This window comes from Chaetodon trifascialis, chromosome 1, assembly GCF_039877785.1.
Source record: "Chaetodon trifascialis isolate fChaTrf1 chromosome 1, fChaTrf1.hap1, whole genome shotgun sequence".
NCBI classification, from domain to species: domain Eukaryota; kingdom Metazoa; phylum Chordata; class Actinopteri; order Chaetodontiformes; family Chaetodontidae; genus Chaetodon; species Chaetodon trifascialis.
In genome coordinates, this window is record NC_092056.1 from 19453802 (window position 1) to 19473598 (window position 19797).

At 42.2% G+C, this 19797-nt stretch overlaps 1 protein-coding gene across 3 annotated transcripts in view; it reads left to right on the top strand.

The window, feature by feature from the left end:
* The window catches only part of esrrga (estrogen-related receptor gamma a), a 78752-nt gene that overhangs the window by 14735 nt on the left and 44220 nt on the right, over positions 1-19797 (top strand). For all 3 annotated transcript variants that reach the window (XM_070963119.1, XM_070963102.1, XM_070963112.1), the window contains exons 3-4: positions 9617-10041; positions 16111-16227. In XM_070963119.1, coding sequence (XP_070819220.1) covers positions 9617-10041; positions 16111-16227 — 542 coding nt within the window. The remainder of the gene's footprint in view (positions 1-9616; positions 10042-16110; positions 16228-19797) is intronic.

Sequence of the window (19797 nt, forward strand, 5' to 3'; positions counted from 1 at the left end):
GGAACTGCTGTTTTCATTGGACAGCAACAATATTATTCCTATTTTTATTTAGGCCATCAAACCATGGGAATGTGATTAATGTCAGGCAGCCAGGGTGCACTTGAATGCAGACACACACACACACACACACACACACACACACACACACACACACACACACACACATATGCACGCACACACACACACACACACACACATTGCTGTAAACTGAGCCCAATGTAATCATAATGATAAAGCAGATTGCCTTAACACACAGATGGGCCTCCCAACAGCTCTGTGTGTGTATGTGTGTGTGTGCGTGTGTCTGTGTTTGTGTATGTGTGCGTGTGTGTGTAAGTGTGGACAACGCTGATTGGATTGCAGATTTATAGAAGAGGATTACTGCTAGAGCAGAGAGAGAGAGAAAGAGAGAAAGAGGGTTTCAGACACTCACCTCTCATTAACTTCCACCCCCTTCACCTCAGCTCGCCTTATTCTCAGTCATGGATAAACAGACACACATACCTACACTATACACACACATGAACATGCAAAATTAAGATGCTGCATCGATGTAGCTCCTAATGTTTCCATAAAATGTCAAATTGATGCTTATATATTAATTTTACCATCAAATGCTGAAGCAGTATTTAAATTCTTGCAATTTGCAATTATTTGAGTTTTTACGAAAGCAAAGTTTAAAACCCTGTGAGAGCAAAGCCAGTTCTGCAAAGACGAGCAGTAGTGTATAATACACATTATACTGTAACACAAACAAAATATTTAAAACCTCAAACTTCCCACAGTGAAGTTGTTCTGTCATTGTTCCTGCACTAGTGCCAGTTTTGTGTTTTTTACTGAAGTGTATAGGAAAGAATAAAGAGAGGAAGATGTTGATGAAACATCCAAATATTGGAAAACTGAATTGAGACAGACAGACGTGGATGCTATAAATGAAAGATAGGCAATCAGAGACAGAATATAACATAGACAGAAAGATGCAGGCAGGCCAGAAAGAGACAGAGACACAGAAAGAGAGGCAGAGACAGTGGGCACTCCAGCAAACCTGATTATGACTGGATGTGAATTAGATTCCCTAACAGATGGTCCAGGAGCGAGGCTGTAAGGTGCATCAGCCAGCAGTGAGGGGAGGGAGAGCGGGGGGAAGGAGGACAGAGGGAGAGAGAGGGAAGAGAGGCAAGGAGGCAGAGGGGACGAGTGTCAACAGCAGCTGGTGACAATATAGATCAATTCAGTTCAAAGCGTGCAGCAGCAAAATGTTTTGTCTGCAGGATCGAGTCTTGCTTTCAGATGATCATTATATATATATATATATATATATATATATATATATATATATATATATATATATATATATATATATATATATATATATATATATATATATATATATATATATATATATATATATATATATATATATATATATGTAAATATTGTATCTTCTTCCTGTTTCTAAATGCATTATTTCGAGAATATTGAATACTGGGTTGAAAAGTAAGCTGTGAACTCAGCCTGTTCAGGATGGATTTTCTCAATTTTTACAGATGCTGTGCATTATTGTACATACTCTAGCTCTGCTTCTCCCTCTCTCCCTGTGATGGATAGGTGTAAATCATCACAATCCTGTAGTGACAGCCCAATTTCCCCAAATCTGATCTGCTTAAAGAATGCAGCCTTGATGCTCCTCTTCCTCTCCTCTCCTCTCCTCTCCTCTCCTCTCCTCTCCTCTCCTCTCCTCTCCTCCATTTCTTTTTCTCCTTTATTCTACTTTTTTCCCCTCATTCTCTCAGATCAAGCGCCCCTTAACTTCACACACACATACACACACACACACTCACACACACTCACTCACACACACACACACACACACACACACACACACACACACACACACACACACACACTATCTCTCCTCTCTTTTGCAGCATTGCGCTCTCTTTTCCCGTTCCCTCCTTGTCTGTATCCTCTTCCTCCCCTCCCCTCTCTCTGCCTCCCTCCCATGTCACATTTGAAAGCCTTGTCATATTTACTAGAGTGGAAATCCTCTTTCACCATCTGTTTAATAAAATGTGTTTTTAATCCGATGGGGGGTATTTTGTTTTTTTTTTTTAAACACTTTTTTTTATTATACTTCTGTGCAATTTCATTTGATACGGCACCTTGCCCGGGTCTCTATCTGTCTGAGTATGAGAGAGAGGGGGGGCGGGAGTGTAGCAGAGCTGTATGTCTCACTGTACACAAATGGTCAAATGTGTAAGTGTGTATATGAATGCATGTGTATCTGTCACAATGGCAAGCATTGTTAAGTGTTTGGAAGAGCTGTTGCACCCCTAATGCTCAGCGATAACACTGCTAATCCACACACACACACACATTCACACAGAAAGGCAGACGAACACTCACCTTGATCAATGACCTTTCTTTTATAAAGGAAACCAGCCTACAATGTATATCCCTTATTCCTCTGCACAAACATTGCATGTCAAGATCATGTGAATAAGCAGTATGAATATATGTTCATCAAATTTATTGTGTGCATCATTTAAAGAAATTGAGTGAACATGTACCTGTATATACTGTTCATTATATCTTGGCATAGAAAGAAAGATTACTAATTTCACTTTTGCTATATACAGTATCTTTTATAAAAGGTTTACCTAAAGAGAGGATGCATTCAGTATTTTCATTGATTTTCCCTCTTCACCCTGGCCGGTAAAAGGCTGGAGGTCACTTCAAGTATATGGTATGCAATTTAGTCTGCCAAGTCCCAAAGTAGAGCAGAATTAGACATCTAATTTGCTTGTCTGGATTTGAGTATTTAGCCAATAAATGCTTGAATATGTTTAACAGACAAACTGTTAACTGTACTGCTGATGTGCAGCCTGCTGGATGTTTCAGATGTTTGAAGCACTGCTCTTACAGTAGACAACCACCCTTACAAATACAATGACACACAGCAGATAAAGGAGACATAAAGAGGGGCAAAGAGAGAGAGAGACAAAGAGGGAGGTATGGAGAGAGAGAGACATGGTGACAAAGATAGTGCCTGGCAGCAACACACTTATCAGCCCCTGCTCCGCAAGAAAATGACCTAAATCATCAAGATTCCCATCTGACACACACACACAGGGTTAGCGGTGCACCGCCTTAACGTTTTTGCCCCGAACAAGATCAACCTCTTCATATCTTTTCACTTAAATAACTAGACCAATGCAGTCAGTCTCTCAAATCCAAATCATCCTTTATTCAGACCAAGGAAGACTTTGACCGAGAAAAAAAAAAAAAACTCCCTCAAAAATCTGGAACGTAATCACATTTTAAGAGAAGAGAACTGACCGAAAAAGAAAAGAGAAGAAGGAAGCACATGAAACCGTCTCAACAATAGCATGATGATTGAAAATAGACGATATACATTGATATCCCCAGACTCAACATGATATCCCTGAATAGTCTGCCGTCTGCAGTTTGGAAAGCACATAATTCATAATCAATCGTGTTTGGCTGAGCCTGCCCTGTGTGTGCTGTTTCCCACTGTTTGTCCACTCACATCTACAGAATGTGTGTGTGTGTGTGTGTGTGTGTGTGTGTGTGTGTGTGTGTGTGTGTGTGTGTGTGTGTGTGTGTGTGTGTGTGAACTTTATAAACCCCAGGAAGCATCATAACAGCTTTAGCCCTAGTAGTGTGCCTCTGTAAGTCTTACCCAATTCATTTCACACCTGTGTATGTGTCTGTAGATAGTTGTGTACAGCAAAGGTGTGTGTAAGTTTGTGTTTGTTATATTAAAATTCATACCTAGAAGGAGTGTCTAAACACACACACACACACACACACACACACACACACACACACACACAGAGTCACCGACATATACACTCAGGAATATAGACACACACACATTCACATTGCCTCTCCTCTGCCAGTCTTTACAGCCCGGCAGCCCATTGGGCAGAATGTGTTTTAGCCATTATCACATTGATTGTATGTAATCAGGGGTTTATTCTGCAGCCAATGAAGTGAATTACAGGTTTCCTGCCCGCCTAACACTGTAACAATTGATCTGCTCCCTGATGTGTGTGTGTGTGTGTGTGTTTGTGTGGGGTGGAAGGTGGTGTGTGTGATAGGGTGTGTATGAACGAGAAAGACAGAGTGTGTTTGTGTGAGAGGTAGAAAGGACCAGCGAGAGAGAGACTGAGACCCAAAGAGAGCAGGAAAGAGAGGGTGAGAGAGAGCTCAGTAGGAGGGAGAGTGGTTTAGAGTGACTGTCGCTGCGTGAGTTTTTATTTCTTATTTTATTCATTTCTCTCCCTGAAAACAACTATAATCATCGACACACTGTGAGTCTATGGAGCTCGACTCCAACACAAGCACTCACACAAAAACACACACCACGGCAGCACACATTATTTTCTCCCCATATTTCTCTGCCTTTTAACGACGCACACACCATACACAATGCTCATGCAAAAACACAGATTCAATTACAACTTACGTGGAGAACACCACACATGAAAAAGATTTCTTTCTGTGCATTTTTTATATGCACGTGTCTGTTTTTTTTCCTGCCCTTGTCCAATAATGCAGCCAGCAGAAAATAGAAAAGCACAACAGCAGTCACCTACTCATCAGTGTGCAGCTAACAAGTCAAGCTTGTGTGTGTTTTTATACACCAGTATTTTTATCACTAGTGCATTCATTGAGCTGACAAGCTGACAAGCAGTTCAACAACCCTCCACAGATAGGTGAGGGTTGAAAATGGACTAAAATTGAGAGAGAAATAGAGCAAAGAAAGAAAAATAAACAGACGAGTGTAAGGGCTGAAAAGCAATTCAGTCTATTGATGAAATCATTCTATTCATTTGACTATGGAAATGTAAATGCTTTTTTTTTTTTTTTTTTTGCTCCAGTTCCCCTCCTTACCCCATTCTTTAATTCGGTGTATTTTCTTTTCTGTATTCCATCCTTCCATAACTTTCCCAAAGCATTGCCGGTATCATCTAGATAGAATTGTGTGGGTTTTTTTCCTCTCTCTCTCTTTTTCTTTTTGCTTATTGGACTGTGTGTTCTTATCAGCATCGAGAGCACAATGCTTGGTGTGATGGAAAGGTATTAGCCAACCCGTGGTAGCTACATTGTCAGCACTTCTCTCTTCTCTGTCTCTATTGCTACCACTTCTCTTTCCTCTCTCGTCTTATCCTCCTCTACTCATTTTTATTGCTTTTTCCATAGGAATTTGGGTTTTAAGATAACGTCTGGACAGTGAGATGCTTCATTCCTCTGCATGCACTGAAGTTTATCAAGGTGTTTTCAAATGTGTTTGTTCTTAACAGGGTAACATATATTTTGAAAGCTGTTTTGCTTTAAGCTCTAAATGTTAACATCTTAGCTGCTCATTGTATCTCTGTAAATGCTCTTTATATAAAAAAAAACATGTGTTGTTGATCATATTTTGGTCGTTGGACCAGCATTTTTACTCACTAATGTAATTCCTCAGATCTAGTCAGTATTGACAGAAGAGTCCAGCAGGTCAAGCAATGTGAGCAGTCAGACAATCAGGCAGGTTATAAACAAACTGAACAAAGTGTTTTCTAAACCTCTGATTTGGCGGTGGTAGGTGAATGTTAAAATGACAGCCAGACTGTCTGTTTTAAACCTCGATTCAGCTCTCAGCTAACCTGCACTGCTCCATCCTCCTCTCTTCCCTCGTCTAACCTGGGGTGGGACAAAAGCAGTTTGGAGTAGTTTGTGGATCAGTTTGTGTTTATGACCGCCATCTAGTGAGTCAGTCGCACAAAGATTGTATATAATGAAAGAGCGCACACAGAAACACAGGAGCGCACGGCAAACAGCACAGAGACACACAGCGAGGCAGAGAGTAGTTGCTCTAATACGATGATTGTATGTTTGTCCCTGCCAGTTGTCAGGGAGCTGCATCAGCCCACCGCTCTAATGACAGCTTGTCATAAGAAAGTGGCCCACCTTCCTTCAAAACACTTCCTTCCTCTTCTTTTTCCTTCCTTTCTTTCTTTTCGAGACATCGTTCCATTCTGTCTGTCGCTCTCTGTCCGCAGATCCACATATTTATCTCTCTTTCATGAGTCACTGTGCCTTCAAAAAGTGAGAAATGAAAAAACAAAGACAAAGAGAAAATGACAGGGATTGGGGTGGAAATGGAGACAAGGGAAGGTGGTAATCTTTCTGCCCTGTGTGTGTGTGGGGGGGGGGGGAGTGGGGGGGGGTAGTAAGGGAGGGGTAATAGGACTGCTGAATATTTGATGTCTGCAGAAATTAAACAGCCACTTTTGTCCCATTGCTGTAACTGTTTGAGAAACAGTGTGTTCAACTTTATCACAGGCACTAATTCTAAAATACAAACATTGGTGACTTAACTCAAGTTATTTATTTCAAAGCGTTCAGGAAATGCTCCAACAAAATTAATTTTTGGATGAAAGTGTCCACTAGTTAGCCTTCTTTTTGTTTGATGTTGTACACATGAAACCTTTCTGTGTGTCTGCTTTGGTAAGTGATAAGGTTCTGCCTGAAATTACACATAACATCGAGGAATGAACAACAGAAGTAATTGCTTTCATCAAAATGAAATAAGAAAATTATTTATGCCAGTTTGAGCAAAAGAAGCTTCGTACCACTTCTTAGACATAAGACATGCCATTCAAAAAGCAAAAATCTCATGTATGTCAGAATATGTTGCTCTTCCGCTGACGTGCGACAAAATGTGGTGAATAGCAGAAATAAAAAGAAACTCATAACGCCTTTTCTGCAATAGAATTAAGCAAACCAGGCAATACTAAAATCTGATTCCTGCTTCTCTTTGTGTTTTTACTGTAATCATGTCATAACACACTGCTCGTGTCTTAGAGCTCCTTGTGAAAGGACAAAAAGAAGAAGAAACACACTCAAGCCTTTTCCTCTTTATATAAATCTCTTTAAATACCTAAAAACATACAGAATTGATTAAAAAATTGAGACCCAACTCCTTCCCTCTCTCTCTCCACACTCATCTGAAGAGCAGACAGGCACAATAAGACTGCTCTTTCAGCACTGAGCCGTAGTTACATAGCGCCATAATTATACTGATAACATACATACATAAATGCATTCAACCTCTCGCTCGGCACAGCGCACTGGCTGTGATTTCTTAATCTCCTTTCCTCTTCTCCTCTCCTCTGCACGCATGTCTTCTTTTTTATTCTTTTTATTCCTCCCCCTTCGACTGCCATTATTTTTCATTTATAAGCAGAGAGAGAGAAAGAAAGAGTGAGAGCACATAGGAGAGATGTGAGCAGGAGAAAAAGAGATGGTAGAGGAAAAGAGAGAGAGAGAGAGAGAGAGAGAGATGGAGCAAATAGGAATGGAAAGGAAGAAGGAAAGAGAGATAGATGCGAATTTGAGAGAGAAGGAAAAAAGCGCCTGAGATCTTTTGGCACTTAAACTCTTTCACTTAATGGTACTCAGAGGGATTGACGGTCGAAGGGAGGGGGCACAAAAGAGCATAAAGAGTGAAAAAGGAGAGATTAAATCATCACCATCACATCATCTACTTAAATGGGTCTACTCTCTTTTCTGTCGCCACTGTTTTCCCCCCCTCTGCCTGAACATAGACAACCCCGGTGCGATCTCTCACCATCCCATCACTCTTTCCCACATTTACATTTATTTCTTCTTTGCTTACTCTAGCACCTTATATACGTTTTTGGCTCTCCTTCTGGATCCCTCCATCCACTCTCTCCATCCCTTTTTACCTCCTTCCCGTTCTTGATTTGTGTCCAAACCTTTCGCAGTGTCCCCCTCACTGCAAACTGAAGACTTACCTTAGCATCAGATAAATGGATTTATAGACACAATACCACAAAGCCACGATTAATAGAGTCACTGAATTAGAAGAACCTGTGAGGAGGGGAGAGAAGAAGGGAAGAAGTGGTGGTGGAAATAAAATATATGATGAAAGGTTGGGGGGGCCAAAGTATTGTACATTTTAAATGTCATGTCACTTTATGAAAGGAAAAATGGACTCAAAAAAGCATTGAATTTCTGGTAAAGGAGCGTGTTTGCCTCACAGTGCCTGTGTAGTTCGGCTAAAGATAGAGGACAGCTTTGTCTCATCGTGCTGCTCACCAAACACATTAAAGTTCTGCTGCACATTATAAATCCTAACAATTCAGATGTGAAACTGCTGTCTGTCATTTGGCCATCATCAATCACTGCAGCCAGCTCCTCTTTCTCTCTTTCTGCCTCTTTCTTGCTATGGCTGGCTGTCTGTCTGCCTACCTGTTTTCCTGTCTATATCCATTCCCCACTCCCCCCACCCGTCCCTCACCCAGCCAGCTCTCCATTCTCCGTCAAGGCGCTGTCTGTGTTTTATGGGTCCCTGTAGAACAGGGATCTTTTACAGGCCGACTGGACTTTTGAAGCCCCTCGTTTAGCAGCATCCTGCCTTAATTAAAAACCCCTTTTGTGCTTTCTGCCTTTAACAATGAAATGGGAGAGAAGGGAGGGAGGGCAGGGTTAGAGGAATAGAGAGTGGTAATGCAAAGAGGATGAGAAAGAGAGAGTGGTAAGAGTTAGAGTGAGAGAGAGAGAGAGAGAGAGAGAGATGGCAGTGAATAGGAAGTGATAGGGAGACAGGCAGATAGATAGTAAGGTAGACAAAGGGAGGGATGGAGAGATATGGACAGAGAGAAGATAGCTGTTAATTACAACTGCCATTAACAAGACACCAGTCAGCCTCCTCAGGGAGACGGAGAAGGAAAAGCAGGAAAGGAGAGAGGGAGGGAAGCAGAATAGAGGAAGGAAGAGAAAGCAGAGAAGAACAAGAGACGAGGAGAGGAATTCAGTAACCGTTCAGAGCGATTAGCTGAGATTCATTTTTTTCAATATGGTTTTGTTTAGCATTTCTTCCTCTAACTTCTTCTATGTCTCTGTCTGTCAGTGTGTAAGTGTATGAATCTGTGTCTCTGCATGTGTGTGTATGTGAGCATCATGTATGTGTGAGGCTGTCTGTGGGATGATTGAGCAGCAGAGAGCCTGCTTACTGATTACCTTCATGTAGAACAAGCTGCTATTGACTGGAGAGTGACGGATGACCGTCGGCCCCGAGCATGTGTATGTGTTTGTGTGACTGGGTGCTACTATAGATGCTTGTCTGCTACTCTCTTTTCCACACGGTTCCCCTAATGAGGCACATTCTGTTTATTTTTTATATTTAAGTCTCTTAGTCTTTTATTACGTCGTCCCTTCTGTCTCAATCCGCACAACTATCATTTCTCTCAAGAAAAGAATAAAAAACGTGATGGATGGATTGTGTGCATACGTCTGTGTGTCAGGCTCAGTGGAAGAATATAAATCCATCATAGAAAGTGACAGTGAGGAAATACAACATCATAACAAATTATTGCTGCAATTGGATTTTCAAAAACGGAGTTTCATTCATTGAACGTTGCCTTAACGCTGTCAGTTTTTCTCTTCTCTACCTCTGCCTCTCCTCTCACCCTTTGCTCTCTTGGTTTTTGTATGAATTCTTCTACGTTTTACACGTGACATTTTCTTGTAATACTTTCTTCCTCTGCTTTGTCTGATTGTTCCTGTCTCTCACCCTCAGGCTTCTCTGCAGAATGTCCAGTAAGGAGCGCCACCTTGAATCCAACTGTCCGTCCTCTTATATAAAGACTGAGCCGTCTAGTCCTGCCTCCCTGACTGACAGTCTAAACCATCACTCCCCTGGTGGCTCCAGTGACGCCTCAGGCTCCTACTCATCCACGATGAACGGTCACCCCAATGGCTTAGACTCCCCTAGCCTTTACGGCTCCAACGCAGGACCCCTGGGTCCTGCTGGCGGTCCCGGATCAAAGCGTTATGAGGACTGTTCATCAACTATTGGGGAAGATTCACAGATTAAGTGCGAGTACATGTTGAATTCGATGCCCAAGAGGCTGTGTCTGGTGTGCGGGGACATTGCATCAGGGTACCACTATGGAGTGGCATCCTGTGAGGCCTGCAAGGCCTTCTTCAAACGCACCATCCAAGGTTGGCTTCCATTTTGACTTTCTGTCCATAATTATGTCTCTATGTACATCTCTCTACATATCTGTCTCTGTGCACATCTCTTACTGTATCAGTTGTACCATCACAGATTTGCTTTCTAATTGTCTACAACCTTGTCTTCACAGAAACTTTGAGTGTCTGTGTTGTTTGTTAAAAACTGTAGACATTATTAGCTGTGGTCTATTGCTGGCAGGCCTTTAACGCTGTCAAGAAATGTTTTCCTAGTAATTGTAATTTGATTTCTTCCAAATTTGCATTTATGCAGCAATGACAGTATATGAAAGGTCATGAATACAGACACAACAATAGAAGCTGAAGAGTGTTTTTCTACATCTTTATTTAAAGGGCACAGCCTGTCAAAGAAATATTGCGCACAAACTGTACAGTAGCACCAAAAACATAAACTCTGATTTTCCCACATGAAGTTCATACACACATAAACACACATGAAGTGCACTCTGTCCCACATGCACATACTCCTGAGCCATTATGCTAGATCCAGGATATATGATGAAAGCCCCGGGCCAGATGTGAACCCAGATTTTTATATGGTACATGTATCCTCCTCTCTCTGCTAAGTGAGCCACCAGGACACCCACCACAGTCTATTTTTTCCTCTGTCCTTCACCATTTCTCTTCCTGTCATGCATGCACATACACACACTCACTTATACGCATCCAATCAGGTCCATGCATGTACACCATGCACATCAACTGAAAGACACACCCTCCTTTCGCCCTCAACCTTGACTTCTTCTTCATCAACAGCAAAGAGTAATTTCCAGGTAGTGTTTGCATTCACAGATCTAGCTGCTTATGCTTCGCAGCAAGGGTGTTAGCTATAAGCCTGTTGTCTAGGAGATAACGTAGTGTCAGAAGAAGGTCAGAGGTTATGTCTGGGGGTCAGGAGTTCAGGTTAGGGGGTAGAGGAGAGAAGGGATAGAGCAGTAATCCACATGATGAGAAGAGTACCAGGAATTAGGCTCAGTAATCCTTTGCTTGTCTCTTGTTCAGGGTAGAAGTAGTGCAGCAAGTGCACAGGTATTTATCCCCTCCAGTTTTGTGGATTTTCAAGTCACACTCAACCTCGCAACTTGATCAGCATTTTGTCCTACATTTACCCTTGTAAACAAAACACAGGTCATTCTGACAGACAACCAATTAGTCATAAAGGGAGCCAGTAAGTCAGCCATTTGTTCATTAATCCACCCAGTTCAATGATTATGCAGCCATTCTACTTTCATATAACTTATATCTCGGACAGAGCACAAAGTCTACAACTTGACTGATAAATTTGTTGGGTTTTATGATGGTTTTCACACGTTTCTCTCCACAGCAAGCACACCTTAAGCAGATACTTACCAAGCTATTTGTCTCTTTTTTGATAGTTTATCGGTAGCAATGGAGCTCTGTGGCCAAATTATTGGCTTGTGTTCCATGGGATTGGATTTGAAAAAAATATGTAATATCACCTTTAATAGCCCATTAAACATATATGTATATGTATATGAACCTTTTTAGGTTGGTTTTTTGACCTAGCAAGACCGCCTTCTTGTCAGTTTTTATGCTGCTGCCATAACCAAGCTACCAGTCAGCTGGCCAGCCAGCCATCATCGATCCACCGAGTCAGTCAGTCAGTCAGTCAGTCATATCAGACAGGATTCATCTATCTGCGTTTTCATCCATCCACCTATCCGTCGCTGCTTTCTTTTGCCACCGATAAGCAGCTTTCGCAGTAAAGCCCTAGAGAGAGAGCGAGACACAGGGAGGTCGAAATCTTACATCCACTAGATGGTCACCACTACCTAGAGATGACCTGTATGTGTTTATTATGGGATGAGATCAGGACACGGTGCAATCTTCACAAAGAGATTGCAGCACACACATACAGAGATAAAGGCAGAGACATGCACTAACTCAGAAGCACATTCACACATGGACACCAACACACATGCACAGACAGTCGCACACACGACTTTGTAATCACTCTGTGTATAGATTTAACCCTTGCTTCATCTGTCATGGCTGTAGTGTCTATTAGTTGACCAATTCCACGTGTCTCATTTCATTTTGAGGGCTTGTTAAAGGTTACATAGGTGAGGACACAGTTACAGATTAAATACAAGGGCTCTGCGAAAGTATAGATATGATGCCATGTTGACAGTAGAGCCTCTTCGAAGTATGACCTTGAATAGATTTAAAGCAATGCTCTCTCCCACCTCTCTCTCACTCCCTCATTTTCACTCTATTTGTAATCCTCCCTTCTCCTGTAGTGGACATGTTGCAGATCAGGAAGGCTCAAGTTTAAGGTTATGGGTCAAGACTTTGGCAAAACTTGTTACAGGACAGTCACGAAAGGCTGTTCAGCAAATGGATGGGAAGCCATATTGAGACCAGAGGCCACCAAGGCGATATAAATCATAGCCATTATTTTGCATTTTTGCAGTCAAAATTAAGATTTAATTTATGGATGTTTATTAAGAATTTGCAATTAGTCAATTTTGAATGGAAACAACTTGGAATTAAGTAAAGCAAATCTATCACTGTGAGGCCAGCAAACTTCAGTTTTATCAATATGTATGCTACAGTACTGTTTGGGCACAGACTGAGCAGTCTTGGATCCACTGGAACAAATGGGTCATGACATTATCTTTGGCTACCACGCAAGCCAGCCACATCCACAGATCGTGTGGATGTGTGCATTATCCTGTGTCTGTGTGTGGGCTTGTGTTCATCCATGTAAATGAGTGCAAGTTTATGTGTATGTCCGTGCAGATATGCCTGTGTTTATGTGCAGTTGTGTGTTAGTGTGTGTGTATCTTGGCTGGAAAGCAGGGCCAGCCTCAGATGGGCAGCAGCAGACATATTGGTATGTTTCAACCCATTAGCCAATAAAACCGCAGGTAATCACCAAAAAAACACCTCCAGCTGGACAGGGAGGAGAGCATGGGGTGGGAGAGGAGAGGAGAAAAGAGAAGAGGAGTGGAGAGGAGAAGAGGTGTGTACACTGGTTTGGATAAAAAACAAGTTGAAACAAGGAATGAGAGAAAGAGGAGAATGAGGAGGGTGGATTGGACACATGGATGTAGGAAGGAATTAGTGGTATTTTTGTGTGTGTGTGTGTGTGTGTGTGTGTGTGTGTGTGTGTGTGTGTGTGTGTGTGTGTGTGTGTGTGTGTGTGTGTGTGTGTGTGCGCGCGCGCCACAGCATGGAGGAAGTGGCTGTGGCAGCTGCTGTTTCTGTGGCGTCAGTCCAGCGACACCTGACAACCTGCATCTATCACTCCCTTATTGAGAGAGAGGGATAAAGGGGAGTGAGGAGGAGGCCAAAGTGTGGGAGAGGGAGGGATAGGCCAATGAAATGGGAAGAGGAAGACAGCAAGAGGGACAAAGAAAGGTGGATGAGAGCAGGAAAGAGGAAGACGAAAAATGTGATGGTGATGTAGAGCAAAGGAATGAGTGCAGTGAAAATGGTAGGTGGAACCATCCAATGAGGGGGTCTGTGCGATAGTTCAGCTCATACTGACTTAAAGGTAAACAAATTCCTCAATAGCTGAACAGTTTTAAATGTGCAAATGCATATCACCAAGTCATTTAGATGTAAAATGGTCAGGGGCATGCCATGTGTGTGCATTCGAATCTGGTCCGGAAACCTTGTCCCCTTCTCCCCTCTGTTGCTTTCTACCTATATATTTTCTGTTGCTCCCCAGTTAAAGCTATCTAATAAAGAGCCAAGGTAACAAGAAAAGAAAGCAAATGGGAGGGAGAGGCGGAACTGATGTCAAGACAAAGTTAGAGCTGTAACGTAGGTAAAAAGAGATAAAAACAGCAACAGCTCAAGGAGTATGGCAGGCCAAAAGCACACACACACACACATGTCACATTACACAGCCTGTACAATGGCGGTCAATTGTCATGCAGCAGGTGGACATACACACACATCTCAAAGGAGATTGCAGGGGATTTGAGGCCCTCAGATATCCCCCTCACTCACACCAACGCACCTGTACGAACTCACATGTTATACATAGAGGCTTCCAAGAACCTCTCTGCTCTAAGCCCACCCCAGTGCACAATAAGACACATAAAGGCACACACACATACACACATGCACAAGAGAGAGAGAGAGAGCTATGACATTCTGATATAAACCCTTCTTTTCTAATTCATACCCTATTCCCTCACTCTGAAGAAGGGTGTTTATGTCTGTGTGTGTGCATACAAAGAATCTACCGCCACATGACCTATGTCACACCTTTATATCAACCTGTAATTTATGCCTACAGTACCTAACCCCTTTCTGAATATGTACAATCTGTAATATTAAATTAAAATCCATCACACTTTACGTAATATCACTGTTGAGTTGAGGTACTGTAAATTCAGGTTTCACAAACATTGTTATATCCGTCATGGATGTCACTTTAATCAACAAATAATAAGCAATATTATCACTGCCCATGGATGCCCACTTCCACAGTAGCACTCAGTAATTGTAGCTGTCAGCATTTTTTTTTCTCAGTCAGGATTTAGCACATTTAGTGTTAGTGCTGCAGACCTATAAGAGACTCTTTACTGCAGTTATCCATTTAGCAGCACTTGCCTGTTAAGCCTTCCACAACCAAGGCCTTTTTACTGACCACCCATTAACCCACGCAGATTCTGTGTCAATAGCACATTTAGCCTTAGCGCTAGGTACATGCCGCTCTTAACTGCTGAATTAGTCTGCTCCTCCTGTATCATCAGCATGTAAAGGTGAGGTGTAAGCTAACTAGTCCCATTAGTAGTATCCATTAGACTGTAAGGGTTCCCCCATCATTTAGCATGTTTAGCCTTTAACTAACAAGGCTGTTTAATGAGCATCTTGTTGCCCATTAAGAAGTGTTCATGCATTTAGCCTTTTCCCAAGCTAACTAGCCCCCTTAATCAGCCCAGTAATGAGAAAACATCCTCTCCACAGCAGCAGTCAATAGTAATCACTGTTTGCTCTGTTTCAGTGGGAGATGCATTGGCTTGCTGGGGTACTGTAGTTGTCAGGTGGGCACAGGAGGAAGGGGACAATGGGCTTTCTGGTTCAAATCTCAGCACAGTTCATACTACAGATAAATAAACCTTCCTGAAGAAATAAACTTGTTTGAACAATTCAGTAACAGTCCAAACTGCCCTAACAAATCCATAACTGTTTTTTGCTTTAGAACTGACTGGAAGCAAATTATTAAGCAGAGGAAATGAGCAGAACTGGTGGGGACTGAAGCTGAGAGTGAGAAAACAAAACAACCAAATAAAATGGGAATGAAAACAGGAGGCGCAGTAGTCTGTTAGAAAAGGGTCTTATTTAGACATACAATTAAAACCTGAGTTGAAAAATAGCAAAGACAAAGGATGTACGATGATACAGAAATAGGAAGATGTAAAGAGAGACTGATGAAGCATGGTTAAAAGGAAGGTAAACAAGAGAAAGATATTATTATATATTGAATGCGCAGTGGTGTATTCGAAATGCTAATTAGTAAGTGAGTTACCCACAACAAAGAGACAAGACATAGAGGCAGTCGCCAACTCCAGGTGTTTCTGCTGGCAAAGGTTGTGAAGTTAATAGACTTAGGTCAGTTAATAATCTTAACCTCAGCTCTACACCTGAGTGTCACCACGAGTGAACCACAGCTAGTCACGCAACCTCAGCGTGCTCTCGCCATGACATATGCACATTTACTGTATATTCATGTAGTGCACATGTATATAAAGACACTGTTGTCTTCGCCAGTTTTTTAAACAGAGTGATAACTTTATGAGGAATTTGCTCTGTGCTGTATGTGGCCACTATGCCAACAAAGGGCCAACTTGAAGTCAAAAGTCAAGACCAGGGTTTGTTTTGATGTGATAGTTTTCTCTGTCTGTCCATCCAAATGAAAACATACACAGTATGTTTTGTTTTTTCCTATGTCTGTGCTGAGTACTGATGTCTAACAAGCTGTCTGCCCTCCCGTCTGTTGATGTGTCTGTCTAAAATGAGACCTTCCTTTCTGTCTTCCTCCAACATGTCTACACACAGGCAACATTGAGTACAGCTGTCCAGCCACCAACGAGTGCGAGATCACCAAGAGGAGACGCAAGTCGTGCCAGGCCTGCCGCTTCATGAAGTGTCTGACTGTGGGCATGCTGAGGGAGGGTAAGGGAAAAGGTCTCTTCCTTATCTTTCTCTGTTAACCGTGCTACACGTAGCATTTTAAAGCCTATTAAATGTGTTTATTTATCCGGTTAATAGAGACCAATGGTGATGGGATCAGCAACTTCTACCATCCTCAGTGCAGCATTCTGCATCACATGCCAGTGCATTAAATTTAGGAAGTAATCAACCAGATTTATTTATGGCTCCTACATATGCTGTTTTACAGAATGAAACACTAAAAATGGCTGCGGTTTCACTTCATGACACATGGTGAAGTAAATGTAAAAGGTATGGAAACATTAGGTCAAATCTGTTGATTCCGGCTAAAGATTCAATCAGTACATACATAGGACCACTATGAGAAGTGCACCAGCATGGTGTCATGGTTTATGGTATATATACCAAGAAATAATGCTACATGTAACACTTCTAAGAAATTGTTAATACTTCTTTTATACACAGTATATTGTAATCTGTTTCTGTTTGCATCACGTCCCTCTTGTTGCCTTCTCACTTCAATCTTTTACATCCACAAATGTTCACAGCTGTGCTTCTTTCTTACCTCACTCTTTTCTTACCATGACTTAATATTGATATATGACATACATTTAATAGTTTCTGAGGGCACGTTCTCTCAAAAAGACCCTTGTTTCACATTACCAAAATGAGATAAACATAGAAATTACTGGATAATTGCAACACTCACACTCAGCAGTTGTTCAGTGGTGAAGAAAGGTAAAAAAAAACAAGAGATATTATCTGCCCCCACACCACTTTGATTAAATACACTCACTCTCTCATTTTCACACTCCCTTGTTGCCTCTGCCTTTTTCTCTCCCTCTCGTCTGCCCAACTCTGACCTTTCTACTCCCACTGCACTTCCAACGATGAAAGGAAGGAGAGGAGTGGCAAGGGATGAAGAGGACGGCCGATAGAGGGAGAGAGAGACAGAGGCGTAGTGGGAGGGGGAAGGTGGGAGAAGGCTGAGGGGAGGGAGGGAAGAAGGGAGGGAGAAGAGATTGATTTATAGGAGCAGAGGAGAGGGACCAGGGGAGGATGAGAGGCAGGGGGAGGATGGTTGAATGAAGCAGAAAGTGTGTGAGAGAGAGAAAGGAGAGGAGAGGAGGGTCAAGGTTGTAATTGATGGGAGACCTGGCCTACGCCCCCTTCCTTACAGTGGTCAGGGAGCATGCCTCTGCCGACGCCTGCCAGCCCTCCCTCCATCCATTCCTGTCTTCTTCGCTCCCTCCAGTTCTCCCACTCAGTATTATTGTACTGTTTCTGTTGCTTCTCTTATGCCTCATATCCATCCATTCTCCTCTCAACCATGTTCTCTCCGTCCTGTTGGCACCATGACGCTCATCCATACCTGCTGCTTCTCACCCACTCAACATTATTATGTGAAAGCATGACAGTTAGAGGTAAACAGCTGTTGTCCCATGTGTGCACTATGAATTTTATCCACAAAAACTATGACAAAGCAACATGAAATGACACATTTTTCACAAAGAAAAGATTAGTGTTATTTTTGACTGAAACTACAGTTAAACTTTCAACAATTGAATATAATTAAATACTAATATTGGTTGTGGAAAAAAGGCTAAAATTACAAAAGAAAAAATCTAAATGAGATATCTAAATTGGAGCTTCAGACACTCACAAAATTCACAGATTTCACTGCCTCCGACAGCACAGTTTTACTTCACTGTAAAAGGATGCTCATCTCTCTCTCTCCTCTTTCCCTCTCTGTCTTTTTTCCACACACACACACACACACACACACACACACACACACACACACACACACACACACACACACACACACACACTCCCAACAAGCTGCTGTCGTAGCGTTTGTTCTCCCAGTTGATCTGACATAGGCAGAACCTATGTCTCATCTCCTGTTTTGTGTCGCGTATGTGTGTGTGGCCACAAACACACACACGCGCACACGTGTAATCGCATGTATTATTGGCAGCTCCAACAGTCTCACAGTTCACAAGGCTCAGACGGCATCCTCCTACTAGACATGGAAACCGCGTCGCCCTCATCGTTAAAACTCCAAACAAAGCCATCAGCTGGAAGAGAATATTTTTTGGTGGTCATTTCCTTTCAGTGCTAGACTTTTAAATACATTGTTACCTGTATGTTCTTCAGCAATGAATGAATGAGAGCGGTAGACATGCTATTGATTTTAACTCTTCAGGACTGTGGTTTGCCCACTAAGCCAATAAGAGAGCAGAGCAATAGCTGCCTTTTCTTGCTGCTGCTTCCCTGCTCCACACACATACATTATAGACACACACAAACATGCACACACACACCGAGGCCTACATATATATATATCAACCTGACAGACCACAGCCACCCCATTTGTTGTGCTGAGTGTGAATTTAATACAGAGGGTCCCGCTCTACATATGAATAAGGGTCATTTAGAAAATTGATACATCCATTTTCTTTTCTCTTTTTGAAGTGGAAATTTTTGAAAAAGATCAATAACTTTAAGAAGGATTTAAATGTATCCCTTCACCTTTGCTTTATTCTGCTCCAGATGTTAATTTAGAATATGTCATCTTTAAAGACCAAGTGCATCGTGCAGGTTCTCGAAGTATCTGCTCAAACATCCCCTTGAATTATTGTCTTAAGGAAGAATCCCACCTGCCCATTCGAATGCAGTGGTGTTACTGGAAAGGACTTCACCCAGCTCAAACTAAACCAATTACCAATAAAAAACATCCAGCTAATTATTTCATTTACCAGGTAGCGACCACATGAATTATATGTGTGGATTATTTCATCCTTAGAAATACTTTGGTACATAATGTTGAATGAAATTTACTCTGGACTCATAATAATGGATCCTTATAAGACCAATGTACAGAATGATATTACGATACTACCTGGTTAAACATTTTTACACTCTCAACCACAATACTTTGCACATAAGACATTTAAGAACATTGCCTGCTCTGTTTCATGCCACCCTTCTGGGTAGAAGCATTGTTGCCGCAGAATTACATAGATGATAATGTTAAGTGGCTACATCAGTTAGCATCAAAGCTAACTGTGGTTGTCAGGGGCTAGCTTACGGGAGAAAGGTGAAGATAAAGTGGTAAAGGTGGAGTGGGAGTGGGGTGGAGGACATGGGGTAGAGCGTGTGTGTTTGTGTTTTTGTGTCTGTGCGTGTGTGTGTAGATGCTGTAGTTTACCCCTCAGGGCAAGATCTGCCTCAAATTAGCTTTGTCGCCCTGGGAGACAGAGAGGGTGAGATGAAGAGCAAGTGAGGCAGCAAGGAAGTGTGTGTGTGTGTGTGTGTGTGTGTGTGTGTGTGTGTGTGTGTGTGTGTGTGTGTGTGTGTGTGTGTGTGTGGTGGGTGGGTGGGTGGGCGAGTGAGACAGAGAGGGGAGAACAAGAGGCCAGAGGGTCAGTAAACGGACTCAGAGTGAAGCCTCTTCTTCACACATTCTCTTAAACACACACCTGATCATGTGAATACACACACACAGCCCTGTCTGTGTGGAATATTGAGTGTTTCTCACCCAGAGGAGAGGAGAGAAGTAAATGAGGG